Below are 18,232 nucleotides of genomic sequence, written 5' to 3' on the forward strand. Positions count from 1 at the left end.
AAGAACATTGTAATTTGTGGTACAATTTCGTAGATATTTTTACAAGAAATTAAATTTTTCAACGAAGATAAAAAAAATTTCTACAAATTTCTACTTCACGTCAATTTTTGGTAGTTATTTATAGAGATTTTTCCCGCCAGGGACGCCTCGACGATCCAACGCGCATTCCACCGCCGAGGGAACGTTACATTTCGACAAAAAAAGTAACTCGGTCACGAGAGAGTTAGGCGCACGCACAATTCGACGCTGGCCAGGTGCCTCGCGTTACCTACAAACCGACGATGCCCGACATAACCTATAAACGCGCACTGAAATCCGCGGTCTCGCGGAGGAGGCCGATCGCCGCGCGTGTCTCGCGTTCGCGCTCGGCCGCGCGCATCGCGCGCACGCGACGATGGTGAAAGTAGCGCGCGCGGATCGGCGATAAGAACGCGCGCGTACACGCGTATTGTCGTATCGCTCGCTCGGCCGTCGCGTCGGTTGACAGATCGACGATAGGCGGCCAGGCGCCTCCGCGGGACAGGACGCCGTCCTCGAGACCGAGAGAGACGGTCTCGAGTCAATCCGGAGTCCCGTCAAATCGCATTAACTGCACGCCAAATTAATGCCGATCGTTCGGACTCGGACTCGGACTCGAGTTTCGAGCGAGATCGCGGAGGAAGAGTCGCGTGCCGAGCCGACAACGACAACGACGACGACGACGACGACGACTCGCGAACTCCGAGGGGGAGGGGGGGGGGCAGGGGGCTGGCGGACGCGAATCTCGCTCGCGACGGTGAAAGCGACCGCGTCCGGTCGCGGGGCAGAGCGCCGACGACCCCTCCGCGCGTCGACTTCATAACCTCTCGCGTGCGCCGCGACGGCGGGATCGATCCTCGGAGCGCGCTGCTCCGGACCCTCGACTCGCGCGGATGCGCGCGAATCGCGGGGGAGCCTCGCTGCGGATCGCCCCCGACGACGGCGGCGGCGGGGATGCGACGGTTTTATAACCTCTTTCTCGCGCGACGTTCCGGCGCTCCGCTTTCTTCTCCCTTCTCTCTCTCTCTCTCTCTCTCTCTCTCTCTCTCTCTCTCTCTCTGTCTCTGTCTCTGTCTCGGAGTTTCATCTCGAATCACGGGAGCGATACCACGAAAGAGAGGGAGAAGGAGGGAGATCATTGACGGGTCTCGGGTTCAGAGACGAACGCGCGTCGAGAAATTGACGGACGGTTCCTTACCGTGTTTCCGTACGATACGCTGCTCCTTGCACGCTAGTCGATTTCACGCACTCTCACACTTTTCATGATCACAGGCGTCTCTCTCTCTCTCTCTCTTTCTCTCTTTGTGCGGGCTCGCGACGTCGGCTACCACTACCGATCGCAACTACCGCGGCGACGGCGACGGCGACGGCGACGGCGACGGTGGCGAGTTCTCGGCGCGAAAGATAACGAGGAGTCCCGTGAACGATGAGGCTGCGACTGCTTCGCCTCACGCCCGACCCGACGTAAACGGAGCTCGTCTAGCTCGCCTGCACGAACTGAGCCGAACTGCACTGCTACACTCGGTGCTGGCGGTGCTGGCGATTGCTGGCGATCCGCGATACGGGGGGAGGGGGAGGCCAGGTTTCTCGCGCATGCGCGACGACGCGGGCCACAGTGAAGTGCGAGGCTCGGGCGAACCCGCCGTTCGCACGCCCGAGGGAATTATCGACAAATTTTCGAAAGATTAGCAAAGACAGTAAAGTATATTGAATTTTTCTATTGAGATATGTACTGAATGCACGCATTGGTTTGTAAATATTGTATATCTGTAAAATAGACGTGTAATTCGTAATAATTTATATATTATAATTTTAGTAATTTTGTATATCTGTGAAATGTGTGTACTTGTAATAATTTGATGACTTTTTAGCTTAAACCAATTATATCGCTAAAAGTCTTGTGATATCTTATATATGTGTTATCACGCCGGTTGCTATTATATAAACGTAAGTCCCCTGTTATGGAATAGGGTCCTAATATGAGATAACGGAGTTTCTGCTAAATTAATAATCATCTGTTGGCTCCACCACGAATTTATTGCCCTTGGAGTGAAATCTGTTTAGCGAAGAATTGACTGCGAGATCGTGTAATCGTTGCGAAAAAAGATTTGCGATTGAATTTGCACATATTAGACTGCTATCTCGTAATAGAGGACTTTCCTCTACGTTAAATTAAAAAAAAGTTCTGTTGAAGATCCTTTCCAAAATCTTGAGCTATTTCTACGTGAAAGCCGCGAACTTCTATCGTTTAATCGAAAATTATTGTCACAGTTTAAGCAAGAAATGTTTGGTCAGTACTGGATTATTATCAACTGTCAAAAAAAGTTAATATTGTAGTGTATGGTTTGATAACCCGTTTCCAAATTTTTCTCGGTAATGTTTTCCAAAGCTTACAATTTAAATTTGAAAATTCAACTCAAATCGCATGTTGAATCGAACGACGGCGCTGTATCTTTGCGCCATCTTCTGAGAGCTGTTGACATTACCTGTTATGAGAGTATTTGATTGGTCGTTAGTTCAAAAGACGTCATATTATTGCGAGTTTACAATGCTATATATTTGTATACATGATAAGGGACGCACCCAGTGAGAAATGATTCGTCGATCGATGTCGAAACGATGTCGAATCGACGTCGATTCGACATCATTTTGACATCGATCGACGAATCATTTCTCACTGGGCAACGTAATATGCAAATAGAGATAGAAGATACAAACAAAAAATACAATATAATAGTATTAATTACTTATGTTTCTCAATGTTTTATTTTTCTGCTATTCCCTCTTGTTCTCCGAGAAGATGGGCAGATTCGTCTCGTCTTCGATCAGGCGAATCAAGCCTACGTGAGGAAGAAATCTGCGTTTCGCAGATTAGAATGGTATATCTCGAAAATAATATTTGTGTGCCATATTGTCTGTGTGTGCGTGTGCAAAAATTGATTTCAGGTTGATCTCATCATTTTGACATCAAATTGATACTTTTTCTCTTTCAGTTGTTCGAATGATTGAAAGATAAACAACGACGACATGTCGACAGCGATGAAAGATCAAAACTGTGACCGCCAGACTATCAACTTGATGTAAAAATTGACTTCAGATCGATCTCATTATTTTGACATAAAATTGATACTTTTTATTTTTCAATTATCCGATTGATTGAAAAAGAAACAGCGACGACATGTCGATATCGATGAAAGGTCAAAACTGTGATCACGAGATGATGAAATTGATGTAAAAATCGATTTCAGATTGTTCTCATCATTTTGCCATCAAGTCAACATCTTTTTTCATCATTCGCTCCTCGCTGGGCTACTTGTTCTCGAAATAGCAAAAGTCCGCTGTCAGATATCGACAGGGTTTTCCTGGCAGAACGTGAGTTGCTCGATGCGAGCGCAGGTCGTGCCGATCACGGTATTCCATTCGAATCTGCCGACGAGCTAATTTGCCCGACTTTTCCAACAAAAAAAAACTCGCAGAAATCAGGGCCACGTTATACCTTCATCCGCTACGCGCCTTCTTAAGCCCGTATCAGACTGCGGATTGAGATTGGGATTAGATTGAAATTGGACCAATCACAGTAAAGCTTACTAATCTCAAGTCTAGCAACCTTCATTCTAATTGGTCAAATTTCAATCTAATCTCAATCTCAATCCGTAGTCTGTTACGGGCTTAAAGCCCGTATCAGACTACGGATTGGGATTAAATTGAAATTTAACCAATCACAGTAAAGTTTACTAAGCTCAAGTTCAGTAACTTTTACTCTGATTGGTCAAATTTCAATCTAATCCCAATCTCAATCCGTAGTCTGATACGGGCTTTACACCTTATTGCGGACACAGCACCGACGTATCGATACGAGGCTCTCCGCACGAGCGAGTATCGATGTCCGGAGGTGGAAGGTATCGATACTCTCAAGTATCGGAGCACGGTCAATCGGAAACATACAGAGTGGGCTCTCGTCGTCGGGCGATTCCGATATCTATCTGTCCGCCTACGAATTACCGCCGCTACGTCGAGTGGAGAGTATCGACGCCGCTGTTCCGCGGTTAAATCCCCTGCCCGAGACTTCTGGGCCGTGGGCGATCGCGAATGGCCGACCTTGCCGTCGCCGCCGCCGTCGTCGTCGTCGTTTCCGTCAGGCGCGCCGCTCGTTACGGGGGGGCCATGTAAATGTCCGTCGCGCCGCGGGGAGACGCGTGTGGCGAGTGATCGAGGCGAAGAGCGAGGCGCGGCGACACGCGCCGCGGGGACGCGAGAGGCGGGCGCGCGCGAGTCGGAGCGTGTCGAGTCGCGGTGGTCCGCGAGGATCCCCAATCCGCGGGGTCGAGAGGCGGCGAGCGATCCGCGCGAGATCCCGTCTCGATTTCTCGCGTCGCGAACGACGACGAGCCGTCGTCGGCTCGGCGACTGTAGGGCGGATACGCGGGATCCGTCATCACCTGAAATACTACACCGGGAAAATCGCGAGCGAGCGAACGAGAGGGAGAGACAGAGAGAGAGAGAGAGAGAGAGAGAGACGACGATAGATGACGGGCGGATGCGTCGCACGACGTCGGTGATGCCGCCGTCGACACGAGCCCCGCACGCGCACCGCTGGCTCTCCACAGACCTGGCCGAGGGTGAACGGGCCGTTTCGCTGTAATGGGCCACGCCGACGGGGCGCGAGGGTGACACGGCTGAGTCCGGATTGCGGGACAGGTGGAGGCTGAGCACTTGCTCCCTTGGCACATCGGCCGTGCCGCCTGGGACACTGCAAGATAACGTTGCGCCGGGGAACGCACAGGATCGCTCGTGCTCTCGAAGTGGAAGCTGCGGTGTCTCGTACGTTGCTCGCCGTCGCTCTGGAATGACGTGTGTGAATACCGCGCGGGACTTACCCGCAGATACAAGGTTGTCCTCCGCGCGGCTGAGTTGGACAATCGCGTGCGGCGTCTGACCGAGACCCCGTTTCTTGTTTCCGGAGGATGACGTACGATATATCGAACGGTCTTTCGAAAAAGCAATCTAACGCACGAGTGAGAGTTGTTGGAGCGTCCGCTGCGCATTTTTGAAGGATTGGTACCAGTTGAGAGACGTTGCTCAGCGAATGTCACTGTTGCAGACCTAGTTATGGAGGATAGCATGAGCGTAAAGTCGATGGAATCAGTGGCGACAAGCGACGAATATGAATTTGTGAACGAAAAGGGTACTAGCAAGCAGCAGCAAGCCCTCTTGGAGCCACCCATGCTAAAGATCGCCAACAACGGCAATCTGGAGGATCTGCAGAACAATCTCCGCGAGGTCTGTACACCCATCGGATCTGTCGCGCCGCGCGCCTCCCTTAATCTTAATAGATAAGCTTTAATCTAGACCCACGTCAGCCGTAAATGCCACAGATTAACGTGCCTATGTTCCATGTTGCGTGACACCCCGCAGATTTTGACGGAGGACTCGAAAATGGAGGGGAGCGAGTTCAAAGTGATGGGCGCTAGCCAGCAGAGCCAGGAGAAGACGAAAAAAGTCGGCCATAGTAAGTTTTACGATGTCAGCTCATGCGTCGTCGCGTCGGAGAAGCAGGACGTTATGAAGCCCGAGGATTATCTCGAGGAGGGTGAGTCACCGGCGTGTGTTTGTAAACAAGAATCAACAGTAGGGTCTGTGTCCGCGGCGCTAGCGCCTGGTCCAAGTTCTAGTTGCGAGATACATACAGCACTCGCTGCTATTCCGTGAAGGCTGCAGGTCGACTGGCTACGCATTTCACTGGGACTTGGACCGAGTTCTAGCGTGTCACATGGACACAGGCCACTACGTACGTGACGGACGTAAGGTCTAAAAGTAACAACGTTCGTGTGATCCAGAATTGAACGCGCTGTCGCACGTCCAGCAGGAATGCACCATCTTCAACGGCGTCACCTATCTGGGAGCAGCTGCCATAAATGCGCCAAAGTCGGAATGCGAGATCCAACGTAACATGAATATATTAAACGCAGAGCAATCCCTGAATTTAGGAATAAAGATTTCCGTCTCGGTGCCGAGTAGCTCGCAAGGTTCGGTTGTGTAAGTGACGCGATCCAAAGCCGAGCTCACGCCGCGAGATCGCCTATCGTATATTGCACGATGAAGTAATGTACACCGTAAATTTTTAGCCTGTACGATGCCGCGACGCAACAAGCCATTGCGCGTTACGAGGTGCAACGTATTTTGTTTTACGCACGCGGCGAGAGCACTGGTGCGTGCGCAGCGTGCTTCGCTTTCACGTGGTCGCACGGTGATACCTTGGAGTCCGCCATTTACCAGTGTCACGTTTTCCGCTGCGATATACCAGAAGCGGTAGGTTTTTATATTATTGCCTTGCGCGCACGCAAATACATAAAGGAATACGACTCTAGTATTTTACATTCATAGATGATACTTTCATTCTAGTACATAAATTAAATCACGTATTAGAGATAAGTGTAATATGTAAAACGATACGTGTCTTATAATGTGTAATTGTTTGATGTAGGTCGGACAAGTGTCAGCCTGCTTTTCGAAAGCATTCCACAGAATACCGCGTTCAATGACGAGTTCTTTAACGGGCAGTGACTTTAACGGTTTCAACGCCGGTGAAAAAGTTAATTCTAGAGTGTTTATCTTTGAAGTCACCATGGAAATCAAGGAAGAGGACGGGAAAGGCGGTTTCAGTACGGTCCCCAAGGATAGAAATTGTTTCAAATTACGAAGCAACGTGGCGAAACAAGTTTGCTTGAGCATCCAGCAAGTGTCCAGTAAAGAAGGCGGAATTACGCTCGAGGTCGAGAGATGTTTCGGAGTTCTCGTTAGCCCCGGGCGAAATGTTAAGCACAGTGATATGCGGCTACTCGAGATGGTAAAGAGAGATTCACACCAGCCAGTTAATTTTATGTCTATTATCAGCTCAGATGTTCGCAATATTACAACAATGTTGCAGCAAGTTAATACTGGACCAATAATGCAAGATAAACAGTGCTATAATATTTGTGGACGCTGGGATCCCGCGGATCCCGCCTTGGAAACTCTCAATATAGAGACACCTAGAGAGGGCAAAATTTTCATGACCGTTGCCGTCGATCTCGTTATCAGAGATATCCGAGAGCCAGTGAGATTTGTGATAGAAACCTCGGTTAAAGTGTTTCCGCAAAACGAGAGATTTTGGTATTTTAATAAAAGGAATCTCGTGCAACAATTTTATCTTAATTCTAAAGAGGTGAGCTGCCCTGATGTATTTTTTATGTGAATTTGCATTTCGTAAATGCTTAGCTTATATTATTAACACGTGTTATTTCCCGTCATTTTCTTACGACAGGTAATTTCTGGGGATGGTACAGAGGTACATTATGAAGTACAAAGCATAGAAACATCTGGCGAATTAGATAGAAACAGGTTAAATCTCGCTCTGAATCTGGCATCTTTAATTAGATCGCCTTCTTTAACTAGTATCGACACGCTTACACCTAAGGAAGAAATAGATTCAGGTAATAAACGTGAATTCCAAAAAGAATTGGCTCGCTGATTCAATAACGTACATGATTTTTGTTAATGTTTCAATTTCTGTGTATAGACGGGGATGAACCTATGTTAAGTGGTACAGGCGAGGTCTCGAAGGATTGCTCAGCGGATGAATTGGCCAGCTGGGCTGAAGTTCTTGACAGCTGGCAAGTTAACGAGCAACGTCCGAAACTACTTATAAAACTGACGAAACAAGGAATACCCGAAGCTTTACGCGGCGAAGTTTGGCAACGTCTGAGCAATTGCGACAATTCGCAGGAGATGATGGACAAATACAGAATGTTAATCACGAAGGTGAGTATTTTAGTATAATTTCATACAATGAAAAGTGATTGATGCTTTTTTTTCTCTCGGAGATGCGACATTAATTTTGATAACAAATACACAGGAGAGTAGCTGCGAGAGCGTAATTTTAAGGGATATTAATAGAACATTTCCAGCCCATGACTTCTTTAAAGAAACGGGTGGTTTAGGGCAAGACTCTTTATACAGAATAAGTAAAGCATATGCTGTTCACGATGAAGAGGTTGGATACTGTCAGGGCCTCAGTTTCTTAGTTGCTAGTCTGTTACTGCACGTAAGTAATTGCTATAAAAATTAACTTTGTAGAACTCTTTACAGATGATACATTTTGTAAGATAATTTTCGACAAACTTAAATAATGTTTTTCTAGATGCCCGAGGAGCAAGCATTCTGTGTTCTGGTCAAATTAATGTACGACTATGGTCTTCGAGATTTATACAAGGATAGATTTGACAACCTTTACATGCGATTTTATCAATTAAATCGTTTAATAGAAGTAAGTGGTGGTCAAATTGTAAAATAATGCGACGTTTACGTGACAACGAATTATGCACAGGTTGAGCTATACTTTCTACTATTTGCTTCTAGGATCAATTGCCGGAACTTTATAAGCATTTCTGTGATCGCGGTGTAGAAACGCACATGTTCGCCGCACAATGGTTTCTAACTCTATTTACTGCTAGATTTCCATTATATCTTGTCTTTCATATCTTGGATGTATTTCTTTTACAAGGACTCGACACGTTATTCCAAGTCGCCCTCGCTCTATTGATGGTAAGCTATTACAAGCAAGTTCGAAACTTTCTAATATATATAAAGTGTACAACTATTTTATACGATATAATTGATATGATTTCTCTCAGATTTATTCCACGAGTAATATATACATACTAAAGAAAAGTAACTTTTTACTTTTCAGCTTTGTAAAAAAGAGTTATTACAACTAGATTTTGAGAGCATATTAAAATACTTCCGGGTGCACTTACCGAAACGGTGCCGAAACGAAGAAGTCGCACGTTATGTTATGAAGTTAGCTTGTTCAGTGACGTTGAAGAAATTGAAGAAATACGAAGCAGAATTTATGACGTTGAAAGGTAATTTCATATTCTACGTTTGAACTGCATACTTCCCTGTTCACCTTCAAACACAATGTTCCATCATTTCATTAGGAAACACTGTACTGTACGTACATACATGCATGTACACTTCGTGTATAATTCAGCGGTCATTGCCTGTTGGTTGTGAATTTGTTTTCAGTGTGGATAGAAATTTTACATATAAACTTTAACATTCAAACTACATTTAAAATTAAACAATCAAATATTTTTGTGTAGCAAGAGCTATTGCTGATAAAACATATATTAGAAAATATGAGTTCTTGAGCTGTGCCATAGGACGTATAAAATTTTTTTTCAGTACTTAGAGAAAATGAATTTTTCTTAAATCTAAAATCAAATACAGTCTCATTAAAATGTATAAAAATATATATTATGTTTTACTAACACGGAAGTAATAGAAATATAGGAAATAAAATTTATCAAAAAATAATTTTATATTATATATTAATTAAATATAAAATATATCTAATCTGTGTGTAGGACAAAATATCGTCCTAATTTGTATAATAATACGCGTCTATATATATTTAACGTAGCTACATGTAAATCCGACAAAATACATACGAGTTAGAACTTCATACTTTCTTAGTCAAAGCATAAAATGCTTCTAGTCTCGTAGCATTCACTGCATTAACCGTGCAGTCGGTATATAGCTTTCTTATTAATAAATGTAGTATTAGTAAAAATTTTGTAAGAAACTTTACACACAGCTCTCTATATTTTAAACGATTTGGAAATGGACATTGTATAATTACTTTATGGTTAGGTGGTGGTCTTGCTTGTCTGTATATTCTCTTGTTTTCCAATTCGGCGAAAGTACATCACCGATTGTTATTAACATAAGAAATTTATTGAATAGAACCCATTTTTAAAAGAGAAGAAAGAACCTGGAATATTTTACTTCGGCGACATTTTTCCAAATTGCTAGGACATACTAGGACTAATGTGTAAAAATCGCTTATCTAATTACCTCAATGTGAAGTTTCGATCTTGGTTTTATTCTTATTTATACTATGCAAGTAATTTGATCACACATCTAGATCTCTTTTATTTTCATTTTTTTCGTTGCAAATAGTTCGCAGTTTAATATAGTATTTCTTGAATGTATTATTTCATGATTAAATGCACACCATCCCGAATATATAATAAATATATATATTTATATATTATAATGAATAATTATTAACTACTATCAATTGATGTTTTATCATAAAGTCCTGTTGATGTTTATTATAAAATTTGCCACAATTATGGGATTTATTGAAACATGTACGGTTCAAGTGTGCATTTGAATAAGGATATTGAAAGCACTTAATGACATATATGTTTTTACTCCATTAATTGAATAACGAACTAATGAGCAACGGATCAAATAATAATTTCCACCAAAATACTCATGTAAAAAATTGTAGTATTGTTATGTTGTATTTTATTTTTTTACGCTATTGTGTTACAATAGCTGTATATGTTTCAATGCGTGCTGTGAATATATAGTATATTAATACCGTGTGTTGGACAATGATATTTCATGTTATCAAACCTTTATTGTAAGTTTAATTTTGTAAAGTATTATTTATTTTTCAACGACATATTACATGATTGGAAAAGCTGATATTACGTTTGTTATTAAAATCCATGCTTATCGGCTGTAGCGCTTGTGTATATCTCTTGTATTGCTTTTTATTTATACATTATTTATTATTGCTTACTGAAAAATAAATCATCTCAGAGTACTTTTAGTTTTGTGAATTACCTATTGTATATCCGATAATATCCTGCTCCTAAGAAATATCTAGTAAGCATCTGCACTTCCTTCCTTCATATATTTTATTCGTTTTCTTGCTGTATTTGGGTATGCATGGCACATCAAGCGAAAATGTCAGCACTTGTTTATACTGTACTAATTACCTCCATCGTATATCTATAGAAGTAGTGTATGACGCGATGTAAACGCAAAAATGCTAGATGATTGTGACTGTAACAGCAAGAGCAAAAGTAAAATAATTTAAGGTATACAATAATATGCAATATAAAGACAATTATCTAATCAAGAGATTATGCCGGGCGCAAATGTGTGAAAATATTGTTACAAAGCTATTGTCTAAATCAATCCCATGTATCACAGGTCGTTGAAGTATGCGTATGCTGATAAGCAGTAACATGATTGTAGGCTGACTAATCATAGAGATAGAAGCTTTCGCAATTGCGTATACTGAAACTGCAATATGTCATTTGTACAAATTTGACCTGATACAATTAATGATACGATAATGTGTACTAATTCTTATAAGAAAATACGATTTCCAATACGTGAATTTTTTCTTAATTGTACATATTGTACAAAGAACAAAGTCAGGCTTTGTAACTTTATAACTGCGCGAAAAGTGTCCCAAGACACGATAAAAGTCGCGAAATGTTCATGGAAAAGCCTCGGCTATCAATATTATTGACACTTAAGGAGATATCAAGCAGGATAAAGATATCCAATATCAGCTGTCAGCGGTTTAAATTTGGCCGTAGTGTATTTCCTACAACAGTATATAGCAAAGCCTGCTGCTCGCGTGTTAACAAGATATCTCTATCTGTCAGTTATGTTCGGACCATCTGCTTTTAACGTATCGGCGGTGCAAGTATGAGCCATGCGACGAAAGAACTAATGAAGAGTGAGAGAAGTGTACTTATATAATGCCTAAAAATGCAATGCTCAGAAATTAGTTCGTGTTGCAACGATTTTTGGAGGAAATACATAAATACACGGTTGAAGATATTATACATTCACGATAGACGCGGGACATTCAAGCACGTTTAGCGAAATATAAATACATGAAATTCTTTTAGCAAAAAATATATAATTGTGGGAAAGAGTGCATTTGTAAAGGTTCTTTTGTAATAACTATGTTATATTTATGCATTCGTGAATATTAGGAATTTATAACTGTAAATTTATAATTGTATATACGAGAGAAAGAAAGAGAGAGATTAGACATTAAGAAAAAGCCCCGACTTGATAAATACAATAAACTCTTGCAAGCTTGTGTAAGAATTGTTTGCTCTTCTTGTCACAGAGGCACAAGAAAATGCTGACGAATACAGTAACGAGGTGGAGCAGCTACGTGGTACAGTGGCCAGAAATGAAGAAGAGAAGCAAAGATTGGAGGTAGAGCTTCTGCAGATCAAAGAGATGCTACAGCGTGAAGTAGCTCGGGCAGATGCTGAAAGCCGCAGAAGCAGCGTTATTATAGCCGAGTATAAGCAGGTATTCACAAGATACTATATGTTAGAACTCAGTTTCAAGTATTACTGAGAATTGCAGGAATATTTATACGTTGCAGATCTGCCAACGTTTGGAGGACGATTACAATGCTGCGAAGACAACATTGAGCGAGCTACGGGTATGTAATCTCGGGTTTAATTTCGATAGCGTTTTATCAAGCACGGACTCCGATAACGATACGTTTCAGGCGAAGGTCTCGAAATGCGAAAAATGTAGGACATGCATAATGGATTCGTCGAACATATTGGCAGATATCGCGCACCCCTTGGAGAACCGAATAGATCCCATGCTTCACAGGGTGCAGGAAAGGGTGCGCGAGCTGGAATTGGAGTTGGCGCAGACCAAGTTGGCGCACGTCGAGGCCGAGTGCCGGAATCAGGTGGGCGACAAAGGACGCATTTTGTACAGCCGACCCTCTAGGGATTGAAGTACAGATCCTAACGCAAATTGTTCGGTAGGATCTGACGCATCAGTTGCACGCCACTGCTTCCGAGCTGCAAGCCGCGCGGAACAGTTGGCCGTGGCTCAGCAAAACCTTGTCTAGTATAAAGGAAGCGGCGAACAAGAGAGAAGTGATGACCCCGACCGTGCTGAGAGATCTGAGACGCGACAGCGCGCCTGGGGGCGATCTGCACCATCTATTACACTCTCGTAGCCGCGAAACGCGCGACAGTCTCAAGGAAGTTGTGTGATGCAGTAAGTATAATATACAATACTTCCTAAAAAATAACATATTTTACTAAAATATAAACAGACAGATTACATAAAACTACGGTTGCTGCATAGTTGCAAGAGTAAAATATTTTTTAAAACAAAAATAAGCTATCTATGTAAATGCTCTGTATCCCAGTATTCGATACTCGTACCATGTTTTCATGTTTTCGCTGTGCAGACAAAATGCTATTGGGAGGAGGAGGAAACGTACATCTCGGAGCCATGTGTCGGGCACGAATATGTGAACATGATGTATGTTCGTAGTTACATATAACGTACGATTTGATCTGGTAACTCAATGTATTCTTTGTCACGCTCCCCCATTCGTATCGCACATCAAGTGCTTCTGATCAGGCAGCCCCATTTACACAACAGCTGATATTACACTGAAATTTTTCGTTATGATCCCGTTACGTTTTAAAAGTAGATTCCTTTCTGTGATTTTTCTTCTTTTTCTTTCTACGCCCCAAGTCTAAATGCTACTGTTAACAGCGATCTTATTTGTTTGTAAGGTTAATATTTTCTACGTTTATTTCTCTTCTTCCTTTTATTCGGCGTATACCGATATATGCAGCGTGAACGCAATGCTGTGTTCGATATAAAAATTTACATAACGCCACGCGGGTTAGTAAGGATGAACACTCTATCGAAAAGGAATCACGTTACGTACACAAATACGGTAAATTATTTACAATAATAGGAAATAAAAGTAAGTATACATGCTGCATTTTGTATGAAACTAGTCTAAGCGTGAAAGGGAGAAAATGCTATAGACTTCTATCTGTACATACAGTAACTTTCGAGTAACAATAGTCATGACAATTCTATTGAACAAACGCGCGATTATGGAAATCAGAATGATATTGTAAGGTAGAGGTAATTATTTCATTTACTTTCCTAGTAATTGTTATTTTATTATCTGATTTTGCCTGGATTAACATTCCAAAATAGCGTGAATGCGTTTTCTTCCACGTGTCCTTATTGTTAAGCTACTCTGCAACAATTTCAATTCATCTGGCGTAATTATATACGTATGTATAGTTTTGGCAATTCTACTGACACCATATTCCAACAATTCTACTAACCCACATATAGCGTTAGGTTTCATATTAAAAGCTTTCACTATCTTAGTTTTATATGTACTTTTGTCGCCGATAATAAGGTATATTTTTATTTTCATGGGACATTAATCATAAAAATGTAGCAGAATAGATGGTGTAAATTATACGGTAGGTGCGAGATATTTATAGTCCCATTTAGTTACACAATTTGCACTTTGTTTTGATAAAATTTGTAGTAAAACAAACGTTACTAAAAGCCATAGATGATGGTATTAAGGCACTACTTAAAAATGCAATTCCATTGATGTGTAATTTCGTCTAGTATTATAAGTGTTTCAACAATAAATTTGCTATATACTTGTAGTACATGACCTCTTGTACACACCTCGACTATCAAACTTAGCTTCGTAAGTCGTGCCATTTACTTACATGTATGATATATTTATTTATACAGATTTACAAGGAAGAATTCAAAGATCACAACTGTTGTGCAAAGAATATTAAAACTATATACATATATATGTATATATGTATAAAGTTGCAAGCATACTTGTGCCATTGTGTACAATAAAATTTGTTGAAAGAATCGATGCATGTTTTTTTATTTCATTTTTTTATTAAGTTCAATTTATTAAAATTATTAACAAGTAATATGTACACGATTTCAAGCAAAGTTTATGGTCACGTTTGACTTATGCTCTAACGAATAACCGCTTGTATTGGGAAATGGAAGACTTTATTTCTGTAAATACTGAAACCAACAGTCGAAATCGTCTAACAGAATCATGTAAAGTCTTAGGCTACATATAAACCATTGTATACCCTGTAATTTCATTCCAATGAAATAAAGAAAGATATCACGTTTCCATGTAAAATATTTAATATTAAGAAGTTCATAACTTTTATGTCATATAATGTGTACATGTTTACCTGTATTAGGATAAAATATATTAATAATATTACATGTTTAAATTTTATATCGATTTTATTTGTCCAAAGTTTTTGCACCACTGCGAACTTAACTATGCAGTTTCAGTCTTAGATAGGAAGTTTTAACGAAATTATCAAAGAATTACAAAAATTAATTTAATATTAGTTATCACATTTGCTATGGATCTACCGGATATCACATAGATATGATACATTACATTCCGTAAAAATTAACATACATGATCATTTTTCATAAATCATGAAACTGTAAGAAAATCTATACATATACCTATATATGAATGTATTGTATGTACAGATATACATACGAACTTATATAGGTATATATGTATAAAATGTTAATATGAACATTATGATAATATGAATAAGAATATTTCATATTCACAATACACGGAAAAATTAAATTAAATTCAATTCAATAATTAATTTGAATACACTTTAATGGTACAGAACTAGAATATGAAAAATTCTTGCAATTATTCAAATGAGAGATGGAAAATAACATAAACTTTCATTGATTTATTTTATGCAATTATTCAAATGAGAGATGGAAAATAACATAAACTTTTATTGATTTATACATTTGCCTTATTATTACTTAAAATACCGTCTAGGCTTGAAGTATTTAATAATATTTCATTTCAATCATATTAAAAATATATAGAAAGAGGTAGTTATTTATCAATATGATTTAAACAAATAAGACTTATGCAAGCATTTTTTAGGATATAATTTATACTTTATATATAAAAGAATACAAATAATATTTCCTAAGATATTTAACCTTTTCAAGCCTATACTGCAAACTTTGTTAGAAGCAGGAAGAATGATATGTAAGTTCATACTGTAATGCTGTTGTAACACGCTCACACATTACCTCCTTCTTTTTCTTTCTCCCTTTCTCATTAACGAACATCTTTTCATTTACCATGTTCATTATCATCTTCCATTTCATTGTAAGCAATATCACTCTCACTCTCTGAGGAGCTACTATCAAAACCTTCATCATGACCCGCATAATTAGCATCATCTAGAAATATAATTATAAATATATTATCTTTAAAATATTATGCGGACGGTATGAAGATATGGATATACAGTTACCTGCAACTTCTTCGGGAATTCTCAGATTTTGTCGAGCTTGCATGTCAAAATCAAGTGGATTCGCCATATCCAATATTCTCAGCAACCATATGGGAAAACCATTTTGCATCACGTAAATATCATTTTCGTTCTCGAGATCATTTTCCAATACATCAATGAGCGGTTGTAAGTTTTCGATGTCATTAGCATCCACAGCCATCATATTGTTACCTTCGTCATCTCTATTGTTATTCGCCAAATCGCCGTTTTCCACCTCAATCGGTTCCAAGACACCAAGTCTCGGCGCTTCCGCAATGCTCGGCGATTCAGATTCTGACATATGATCCTGAGCAATGCTAGATAAATCATATTCTGGTGTTATATCTTGCGCGGAGGCTGAATTCGGGTAACCAGAATCCATGATTTCGGGAGACCAACTGTTCGGAGGTGTCTCAAGCGGAGAAGATGGTTTAGCTTCAACATTGTTTATTAATCCAACAGTATTGGATGAATCTTTGCTCGTACCAACATTCTCTTCACTTTTCAATACTGATGTGAAATGACTATTACTTGTATCCTCGCTATTTTTACAAGATACAAACCTATCGTTTCTTAAAACACTAATTTCTTTGGCACAATCAGACGAAGAGTATTTGCCAACACTTTGTGACTTGGAACTTAATAACTCTCTAGGCGGATTAAGTCCCTTTTTCCTTATACTTGACTGTGCAACGTCGCTAGTCACATCTTCTAAATGTGCTGCTTCAACATGACCTGTTTTTGCTAATGTACAATATAAACTTTCATCTTTATGATTAACACTCTCATTGTCTAGTGATAAGACTTGGTATGTATCTATTCCTTGCACCGCACCATCATGATTGATTATGTCATTTTCCGCGAATTTGTAATTCGTATCTTGTATTAATTTTGTAGAGATATCAACATTACTACATTGCTTATTTTCTAAGCACAAGTCTCGTGTGCTCTCGCTAGCAGAAAAGCCTACGTAGTATTTTGAAGTATTCAACGTAATATCACTGTTTGAAGAAGTCATGTGTGGTTTAATTGTTTCTGCGATACTACTATTACATTTCTCACTAGATTCTAATGAATTACTACTAGTATCTGATACAATTTCCTCAACTTTTTCTATTGTGCCCGATAAAACGCTATTCATTGCAAGCATTAGTTTTTTGTGCTTGGAACTTGCACTAACAATATTAGCAGTGGGTATCTTCGTACGTGGTGAACTTGAATATTTTGGTTTATTATTGAAATTACTACTAGAAGCATTTAAAGTCAGATCTGCCGTATCACTGTCTTCAAATATTTGATTTTTATCTAAAATGTCTCTCGCTTGTTCAGCATTATAATTATAATTTAAAGATGTGTGTGACGAAAAGTTTAATTCGCTTCCTTGTGTATTCTTTGAGTGACTTTCCTCAAAACAAGGTGTATCTTCTACCTTGTCTTCCACAGTAGATTCCTCTGTATTCATAGTTGCTTTTTCAGACTGACAAAAAGTACTGTTTAATAAACATTGATTGTTGATTGACAATTCGTTGTGAAAATATGCGCTAAGATCTTGTAAAGAATTATCCATTTCAGAACTGCAATAAGGCGACACTGGCGACGTCGATGAACGCGAAACGTTTTGTATAGCTCTTGGATCTATCTCGTCATTTTGTAATACAGCTGATTCTATTGTAATACTGTCAATTGAGTTTTCCAATTGCAAACTGTTGAGCGCTGCTAACATGTTAGAAGCAGTTAGAGGAGCTCCTTCTAATTCTTCTAGCTCATTTAACATTAAAGGAATTGAATCACTTGGAAGTTCTCGTTCAGTATACACTGAAGACCCTGCATTATCTCCAACGCCGGAATGTCTAATATTGTTGTCAGTTGCACACGGTTCGTTTGACTGCTGAGATTCTTCTACCAAAGATATTTCGCCATTAAATAAATAAGTGTTTTCATGACAAATAGAATAATTTTCAGGTATTATAATGCTGGGTTCCTCATGCCAACTTTCAAAGTAAGGATTTTCTGCAGATAAATATCCTTCGCTTGCATCTGGTATCTCATTTATGGGTGGAGCTGAATAGTTCAATTTATCTTCGTCTGTAAAATTGTGTTCTTCACGAAAACGGTCAACATCTGGACTTTGCCGAGATAAATATTCTTCATTTGCACCTGCAGGCATC

The 18,232-nt window shown here is 40.1% G+C and overlaps 3 protein-coding genes across 6 annotated transcripts in view; 1 reads left to right on the top strand and 2 right to left on the bottom strand.

Moving 5' to 3' along the window:
• The window catches only part of LOC105562483 (protein FAM102A), a 91,624-nt gene extending 90,099 nt beyond the window's left edge, over nt 1-1,525 (bottom strand). For all 3 annotated transcript variants that reach the window (XM_012013358.1, XM_012013357.1, XM_012013356.1), the window contains exon 1: nt 1,217-1,525. The gene's annotated coding sequence lies outside the window, so the exon portion shown is untranslated. The remainder of the gene's footprint in view (nt 1-1,216) is intronic.
• A 3,021-nt stretch (nt 1,526-4,546) lies between these two features.
• On the top strand, nt 4,547-14,869 carry LOC105562485 (rab GTPase-activating protein 1-like). 2 transcript variants are annotated; one of them, XM_012013362.1, is made up of 17 exons: nt 4,547-5,298; nt 5,434-5,608; nt 5,856-6,054; nt 6,144-6,327; nt 6,503-6,865; nt 6,947-7,222; nt 7,322-7,490; nt 7,577-7,818; nt 7,913-8,101; nt 8,198-8,323; nt 8,416-8,601; nt 8,747-8,921; nt 12,011-12,201; nt 12,278-12,337; nt 12,407-12,598; nt 12,678-12,915; nt 13,112-14,869. In XM_012013362.1, exons 1-16 carry the CDS (start codon nt 5,128-5,130, stop codon nt 12,909-12,911), a joined length of 3,132 nt encoding a protein of 1,043 aa, XP_011868752.1. In that variant the 5' UTR covers nt 4,547-5,127; the 3' UTR covers nt 12,912-12,915; nt 13,112-14,869. The 2 variants fall into 2 exon arrangements, with proteins under 2 accessions (XP_011868752.1, XP_011868751.1); XM_012013361.1 differs by having other exon boundaries at nt 6,503-7,222.
• Nucleotides 14,857-18,232, bottom strand: part of LOC105562484 — an 8,904-nt gene continuing 5,528 nt past the window's right edge. The window contains exons 5-6 of the mRNA XM_012013360.1: nt 16,047-18,232; nt 14,857-15,972 (exon numbers count right to left, since the gene is read on the bottom strand). Of these exons, the coding sequence (XP_011868750.1) occupies nt 15,863-15,972; nt 16,047-18,232 (2,296 nt within the window). The 3' untranslated portion in view covers nt 14,857-15,862. The remainder of the gene's footprint in view (nt 15,973-16,046) is intronic.

This window comes from Vollenhovia emeryi, unplaced genomic scaffold, assembly GCF_000949405.1.
Source record: "Vollenhovia emeryi isolate VEMERY1.0 unplaced genomic scaffold, V.emery_V1.0 DF939187.1, whole genome shotgun sequence".
NCBI classification, from domain to species: Eukaryota; Metazoa; Arthropoda; class Insecta; order Hymenoptera; family Formicidae; genus Vollenhovia; species Vollenhovia emeryi.